Source organism: Austrofundulus limnaeus, unplaced genomic scaffold, assembly GCF_001266775.1.
Source record: "Austrofundulus limnaeus strain Quisiro unplaced genomic scaffold, Austrofundulus_limnaeus-1.0 Scaffold2344, whole genome shotgun sequence".
NCBI classification, from domain to species: domain Eukaryota; kingdom Metazoa; phylum Chordata; class Actinopteri; order Cyprinodontiformes; family Rivulidae; genus Austrofundulus; species Austrofundulus limnaeus.
The window spans coordinates 2,938-11,525 of record NW_013954746.1 but is presented as its reverse complement, the minus strand read 5'-3'; the positions used below and the strand labels follow the sequence as shown (position 1 = coordinate 11,525).

Genomic DNA, 8,588 nt, shown 5'->3' with positions numbered 1-8,588 from the left:
CCCCTGAATATTGAGCATGGGAGGGGAGGGAGGGGGGCACCCCTCAATTAGACAGACGGGGCCCGCACCTCGTCAGCATCCGGCTATGTTGCTCTCATTAATCAATGACATATGCAGGCGAGCGAGACTGAAAGTTAATTTGGAGGAAGTTTGCCAGCACCCAGCAGGGTTTTAAACAGTCTGAGCCGCTGAGCGTTTAACTTATTGAACTCCTTAAAAGAGTTGAAAATAGGCCCAATTACGAGCAGAAATGAGCGTTTGTTTCAGATTCATGTGTTCAGTTTGATCACTGAAAAAGCAAAAGCAGTAAAGCTGTTTGTCTCCAGTTTTCAAACAGAAAACAAAAAAGAAAAGAAAAAAAAGACAGAAAGAAAAAAAAGGGCTCTGCTGCTCGCATTAGTTATTGTGAACGCTGGACATGATTTGCACTCTTTGCCTCTCATTCTCTGCCAAACAGGCGAGCCGCCTCAGGAAGTCCCAAATAAGGACAAGGGAACTGGAAACCCACCGGAATAGGTCCTTATGTAGTCACGACCTTATAAGGCACGGCGGAGCAGGGCTTTCCGGCAGCGGCGCAGCCTGCTGCACAGATGGGAGATCCAAATCAAATCTACGGCGCGAGCGGGACAGAGCCGAGAGTTATGCGGCTGTCGGCCCGGGCTGCTCGGCGATGAAGACGCATCGATTCGTGGACCGAGAGAAGAGCGCCTCGGTGTCTTTGCAATTTACTGCGAGCGCTTAATATAAAGTCTCACTTTCTGTTTTCCTCCCCGCTGGGCCGGCGTCATGTGTCCTCCACTGCAGTGCCTAAATATGGGCTTCCTCTGCTCCTAATATGGACATCTACGTCACGGCGAGAGGATATAAATCTGCGGGGAAACCTCGCAGCTCAAAGAGAGCTCGGAGAGCAACACAAGAGCAACTGTTAGAACAGAGAGAGAGAGACAGAGAGAAACACACAACCGAGAAACAAAACAGCAAAAGTAACAAGTCCATTCAAAACAACATCCATCCAAGACGGTCCGCACCTGACTGGATGAGCAGCCTGATTTATTGCAAMAAGTCGAAATTGATCATCTGATTAATTTTGATTCATTTTTAGGGAATGAGCTTGAAGGACATTTGAATCTTTTGGTTGAAAAAGACAAGTGGATTTTTTTTTTTTCCTTGGGGGAGAAAAACAAGAAGAGACCTGGAGATCGGAGGCAGGGAACGGTGACCTCCACCGCATCAGCGCTCCAAGAGTGATCTCGTCCACCTGCGAGGCTCTGCTCTGCCAGCCTCCACACTCCCCCCCCCTTCCGCCACCCTCTGCACGCGACAAGCAGCCGCCAGCCCTGCAGCTTCAGCACCAGCAGAGGATGGCTGCAGCCAAGACCGAGATGATCCTGCCTGCCCTGCAGATCTCTGAGCCCCTKAGCTTCCCTCACTCCCCCATGGATAACTACCCCAAGCTGGAGGAGGTGATGATGCTCAGCTCTGCGGGGACCCCCTTCCTCACTGCCTCTGCACCCGAGGGTGCGGGCTTTGGCTCCGGCGAGCCAGGAGAGCAGTACGACCACCTTGCAGGAGGTAAGAGATGCGCTTCTTTTTTTAAAAAAATTATTATTACTCTTTTTCTCTAAACTGCTTGTAAGTCTTTAATGAACTGACTATAATTAAAACAGATTTATTAAATGCAAATTTCAATTCAGTTTCTAAACTTCAAATAATTAAACTTTTTAAATGAATATTTTCATTGCAAGTTTATGCAATATATTTTATAATTTATGCAATGTAGCTGGTTGTAAATCAATATAAACTATAGATTAATATGGACTTAACAAAATAAAATAAAATAACTTTTAAGACAAATTACTAACAGCTCCGAACTGCGCAGTCATCAGATGTTTTTAGATGCTTCTTTTGCTCAATTCAGATTGCATAGCTAAATTCAGCTGAGCTGCAGTTTCAGTAATCAATTGCCTCTGGCTCTGATGGTCTTTAAGAATCTGTGTGTGTGCRCGCGCGAGTGTGTGTGTGGAACACAGGAAGACAGAAAATGAGAGAAAAATCGAGAAAGTGTGAGTGAATGAAAATGTGTGCTGGCACAGCAGCTTGTTGAGATGTAGTGGAGAGAGTTTTGAGGGGAAAGAGTTTGTTTGAAGGGGGTTTGTCAGCGTGGGCACCTGACTGATCTGTCGCACTTTACCTGGAAGACACTGTCCATCTTTCTGGCAGGATTCCCTGTCTTTTGTTCTTTGTTTTAAATATTGACATTTTTCATTAATGTCTGTATTCTCTGTGCTCTCTGCAGATACGTTATCTGAAATCCCCTTCAGCTGCGAGAAGCCAGTGGTGGAGCAGACCTAYGCCTCGCAGAGGCTGCCCCCCATCTCCTACACTGGCCGCTTCACCCTTGAACCCGCCAGCACATGCAGCAACAGCCTCTGGGCGGAGCCCATCTTGGGCCTGTTCACCAACCTGATGAGCAGTGTTGCTCCGTCGTCCAACTCTTCTTCGGTCTCCGCACAGACCACCTCATCCTCCTCAGCAGCCATACCATCCTCCTCCACCTCTTCTTCAACCTCTTCGACCTCTCAGAACTCCAGCCTCAGCTCCTCGATCCACCACAGTGAGCCAAACCCGATCTACTCAGCTGCCCCGACCTACTCCAGCCCCAACTCAGACATTTTCCCAGACCAGGGCCAGGCTTTTCCCAACTCATCTGGAGGAGCGCAGTACCCTCCCCCYGCCTACCCCAACAACAAGACCTGCAGCTTCCCCGTGCCCATGATTCCTGATTACCTCTTCCCACAGCAGCAGGGAGAGATCAGCCTGGTGCCCCCGGACCAGAAACCCTTCCAGAGTCAGTCGAGCCAGCCTTCCCTCACTCCTCTGTCCACCATCAAGGCTTTTGCCACTCAGACTGGTTCACAGGACATAAAAAGTGTGTACCAGTCCCAGCTGATAAAGCCCAGCCGCATGCGCAAATACCCCACCCGGCCGAGCAAGACGCCACCTCACGAAAGGCCCTACGCCTGCCCTGTGGAGACCTGCGACCGCCGCTTCTCACGGTCCGACGAGTTGACACGTCACATCCGCATCCACACGGGCCAGAAACCCTTCCAGTGCCGCATCTGCATGCGAAACTTCAGCCGCAGCGACCACCTGACAACGCACATCCGCACGCACACCGGGGAGAAGCCCTTTGCCTGCGAGATCTGCGGACGCAAGTTTGCACGCAGCGACGAGAGGAAAAGGCACACAAAGATCCACCTACGGCAGAAGGACAAGAAGGCGGAGAAGGCAGGCGCTGTGGCGGTGACATCAGCGCCCGTATCGGCTGCTTCGCCTGCCTCCAGTTACCCCTCGCCCATCACCTCCTACCCATCTCCGGTGTCTTCGTACTCCTCTCCAGTCACCTCCTGCTACTCCTCTCCCGTCCACACTTCCTATCCGTCTCCTTCCGTCGCCACCACCTACCCATCGGTGTCCATGTCCACCACCTTTCAGTCCCAAGTCGCCTCCTCCTTCCCATCCTCGGTTGCATCGAACATCTACAGCTCCCCCGTCCCCACCCCACTCTCAGACTTGCAGACCACCCTCTCCCCGAGGACAATCGAGATCTGCTAAAAAAAAGAAGAAGCAGGGGAAAAAAAACTTTTTTATTCTCTCTACGCACTTCTGCTTCTGCAAGAGATTTTTTTATGAGGGGAAAGAAATCAGCATCAAAAGGACTTTGTTTTCTTCCTCCWAAAAGCACTTTCCTGCTCCCTGTGCAGTGTTAGGCGAATCTTAAGATTTGCCTGAAAGAAAGTAAAAGACACATGTCAAGGATCGGGCAAGGACAATACAACTTGAAAAGGGATTTTTTTCTCTCTCTGTGTTTGTTAAACAAATAGAGCACTTCAAATGTATAAGGGACTTCAGAAACAGGGAGTAGAAAGCAGCTGACGGGTTTGTACTTTTAGCGCCCCAACCTCYCTAAAAACAACAAGACATTCAGATTGCCAGCGTTGTAGTGCTGAGGCATGTCCGTCCTTGAGGCATTCACTCAAAAGACATTGGATAATATACATAAGCTATCATGTATGTATATTGTACATGTGCCATGTTTTGTTTCTATCATTCTTTGATACCACTGATGTGAACAACTCTTTGCATATTTGCATTGTATTATTTGAAGTGACCGGGGCCATATTTTCTACATACTTCTTCTATTCTGTAGTGATGATGCTGTGACACGTTTTGACGATGTTTGGAAAAAAAAGGAAAAAAAAAGCACTTAAGTATTCGAGCATGAGTAAGAGTGATGTTATTTCTGTTTGTAAATATCATCCCACTGCTACGATCTCCTCCTCACGTGACATATCGCTTGGTTCTACGAAAAACAACTAGAAATGAAAAAAAAAAAACACCATTTTTTAAAAAGAAAATTGAAACAAAACAAACGCTCCTGTTATTCGGTGCCTTTTGTGAAGCCTTGCAGATGTTGTGACTCGGCTGAATGCGAGAAGAGGATGCACTGCATCTCGCCTTAAGGGTTGAGGGAATATTTTTGTTACAGAATGTACGTACTCCGAGGAGAGAGGAGGAAAAATAAAACGGGGGGATGATGAGCTATGAGGGCACCGCTTCATTTTGTCAGAATGTAAGCAAAAAATTWAAAAAATAAATAAAAAAATAAGGGATATAAAAGTATATTTTTGTAAAACTTACGTGTAAATATCCACATCTTCAAGAGCTGGAATGTTGAAGTTACCTACTGAGTAGGCATGGGATTCTTTTGTATGTTATATACATGCAGTTCATTATTTTGTGGTTTATCTTTATTTTGTATTTGTGTTTGTTAAAACAAGTGACTGTTTCTGGCTTCTAAACACATTGAATGCGCTTAACTGCCAATGGGATATTTGGTGTACAAGATATCCTCCCAGAAATGAAATATAAATAAAAATATAAATATATATGAAGAGTTGTTTCCAGAATTTATTGCTCAACTTCAGTTTTTRAGTGTTTTACATATCTTCATCCCAATACATTCCACAAGTCACKTTTTTCATACATAAAAACCACATTCTTTATCAATATACATTGAATTATTTTTTGCAAATGATCAGATTAACCATAACTTTACATCACAGAGGGCTTTGCTTCACTTTGAAGAAAAATAGACACATCAAACTTCAATACTAATTTTCTTCAGTGCAAAATAAAATAAAGATAACACCAAACCATAACAGTATTCTGAAGATTAAAAATCTCTTATCTAGATCACTTGAGGACACTTCGCTTATCAAATTTTCCATTTTATTTCAGAWTCCATGATACACTGATTGAACACTCTTCCTTTGATTTGATCTGTGTGCTGACAGAGAAGTGACGTTCAGATGGGGTCATTTACTTGTCGTTAGGGTCATTTTCACGAGCTGCAAGTGAAAAATCCCACAAACGGTCGCCCTCTTCTTCACAAATACGCTGGCGAGTCACTTAGCGAGCAAGCTCCATGCACATTAGCGTGAACTGTTTGGCAGAGAAAGCTAGCCCCAAAGCTTTAAATTCTGTTTGTTTTGGGTTTTTCAAGCAGAGCATAATAACAGTTTCAACGTAAGCGTCTTTATTCAGCTGTCAGTAAAGTTCCCAAGGCAAAGGAATTCTTGCTCCCTGTTTAGAAGTAAGGCAGCTCGTAATTCGTAACCAACGCGAAAGTCACCCCCCCACCCTCGTGAGCTTTAGAGTAATTTCATGTTGTGAAATGCACAAGCCAAAACACTCACAAATGCAAACCCAGCTAAAATAGAAAACAGGAAAAATGTGTAGACGGGAGTGAAGAGGGAAAAGGAGAATAATTAGGATAATTGGTCTCTTGATCCCAAATTTTCAAACTGAGTCTGTTGAGTTGTGTTTGTACCAGTCTGTGTGTGTTTGTGTGTGCATGCATGACGCTGATGTACAGCAGTGTAAATGCCTGAAATTTATCTTTATTCTTCTTTGCTTGTGGATTGAAGCGCGTGTGAAATAAACCTGGACAAAATCTGTGTGCATGTCTGCATCAGCCAAAACAAAGAGGGGGGAAAAAATAAAAATAAAACCGCTCATTTTCCGGCTTGCCATCTATACGGCACCATCGCTCTTTTATAAATATTGAAATGCACACATAAGAGGAGCGCATCACACAAACACAAATCAGCATCGTGGTGAGATAAATCATCTTGATGTTTAAATTATGACTCTTCTCCCTTCGAAGCTTATCTAGCTCTTCTGGGAAAAAAATTTCAAGACTTCTTGTGTGGCTTTAGAATAAAGAGGGAAAAAAAGAAATAAAATCTGTCATGTCCCGTCATTGTTTGTAGCGTTATTTTGGTGACTGGCAGCAAATAAAGAGCCATTCAGCAGCTTTCGCCTGAAAAACTTTCTCATATTGCCACACTTTTGGAAAGTCTTGATGAGAAAACCACAGACTGTGCTCTCTCAGCCCTTTTTTCATAGTTAAGAGACAGTATTTCACCCACTGTTAGTCATACATGGGGAGTCTGTGGCCTGACTTGGARTACGTGAGTAGAACGCAAGACAGACTTCAGGCCAATCTTAAGACTGCAGCAGATTTGGACTTGAGCCTCCTTATCAAAGCTCACGTATTGGGTGTGTTCTGTTCAGGGAGGTGTTGCAGTGTGAAAAATATATTTTTGGTGGGGTGGGGGGGTGTGCAGATGAGTTGCGGCTCCGCTCTGTTGTAACCCACAGTGGATCCACCTCACACACCCAGCGGGCCTCCACTTCAAGAGCTCCTGCCTTTGTTTAAGAATCTATTTGTTCTCATATTCTTTTGGAGAACTTTGTAAAACAGAAAGAAACGAATATGGTGGAGAATCGTTCTTTCTCCCAAAGCCCTCCGACACCTCACTGCCATCACTCTGCCTCGGTCCCCCCCCTCCTCTCTGACTGTACCCCTCTCTCTCTCTCCGTGGTAATGCATATTTTGCTAGGGATGCTAATGATCTTCCCCTGCTGTATTCTGATGCAAGGTCTGTCTACACTTTTCCCTTTCATCCACATACAAATGTGCTCTTATTGCCTCTTCGCCCTCGGGCCTTTTAAGATGCCTTTTTGAAATATGCCGTTTGATAAGCACATCATTGGCCAAGTCCCCACAGTGATTAGAGCTCACTTTAATGTGAGCAAGTTAGAGAGCAAACGAGGGACTCCGGGGCCGACAGCTATCCATTCTCCACTACCCTCACCCCTTGACATCCCCCTTCCTTTCTGGTCCACTGGGGAGAACCCAGTGTTGGGACCCAAATCCTGGCTTAAACACTTCTGGCCTTCGCCCATCTTTCATCTCAGACACGGAGATTAAGAAAAAGGATGAACGACACCGGAGGATCGCCTTCTTAGAAAAGTGACACCGTGTGCTGGAAGGCTAGAGGTTCCTGTGCTTTATCACACGAATGTGACAGTAGGACTGCTCTCTAATGTCTTTTAAATATGCTTCATTGATGTTCAGAGCGTCTCTCTGCCTCAGCTTTCTTATCTTTGGAAAAGAAACAGTCGAGTGCTTTCTTTGCTCACTCGACACCTGTTGCACGTTTTTGGGATTAGCAGCTATGTTTCAACCAGACTCCCACAATTAAAAAAAAAACACGAGAGGTTGGAACAAGTGGGAGTCAAACATCCAAAGTCCACCTCCCGTTCAGGCAATTTGTGAATCCTTCTTTTTTTCTCTTTTTTTTCCACACAAACAAATGTTGCAAATTTGTTCTCCATTTCCGGTTTGGTTAAGATGTGTGATTGTGGTGTATTAGCATTTGCAGAACACCCGTCAAAAAACTCACAAATCACAAGTGTTTTTGATTTTTTTTATTTACTTTTTTGCTACGCAAAACAGATTTTTTGACGTGTCGCCTCCACGATAATCTACAGGTGTCCTGGCAACTTTAGCTCTACTTAATAAGCCTAGCTTATTTGAAGTACTTGGCTTTGAAGAGACAACAAAACAGCACACGCTTAAGTACCTCCAAATATGACACCTCTTCAACTCAGCATCAAGTAYACTACAGCTTTACAAAAGACACCTGGGTGGCTCTGAAATGCAAACAAACCCTTATAAGTCTTTACGTGTCAATGCTATTAAGTAGGCTCCAGTTAGAWTTTTTTTTTCTGTTTGTGAGYTTGAATATTATAGTCAGTTCCTGAACAGAGTTTGGGAAGCGAGATGAATAAATGTAGCAATTTTTCTTCACATTTTTATGGTTTTGTTAAAAAGATGTGTGTTTTGCAAAGAGCAACTGCACAGCGGAGGCTTTTGACAGCAACCTCAATTCATGACAATAATTGTAAAAAAAACTTTGATTCACGTGTTTGAATAGGAAACTCAGGGTGGATCTTCATGGCTGCATTTTTTTTACAAGTGTTTTTTCTGTTTGATGCAGACAAAGAACTGTATTTCAGAGGCACTATTTTTGTCTTGACTACAGATTAAAATGTCAAAACATACCTGTCACAACAATGCAGATTAAAAGTTTTTTTAAATCTTTTGAAATAAGGTTCCGTGGAAAAGTTGATGAACAGTTAACATCTTACTTGTAGATTTTTCACTTAACAATCAA

The 8,588-nt window shown here is 44.2% G+C and overlaps 1 protein-coding gene across 1 annotated transcript; it reads left to right on the top strand.

Moving 5' to 3' along the window:
• Window positions 1-1,335: 1,335 nt before the first annotated feature.
• Window positions 1,336-4,955, top strand: egr1 (early growth response 1; the record flags this gene model as incomplete). The annotated part of the gene is given in 2 exon segments (XM_013999560.1): window positions 1,336-1,572; window positions 2,297-4,955. Coding segments are annotated over 2 exon segments (1,556 nt in total), but the record flags the coding sequence as incomplete, so codon positions are not given.
• Between the last annotated feature and the right edge of the window lie 3,633 nt (window positions 4,956-8,588).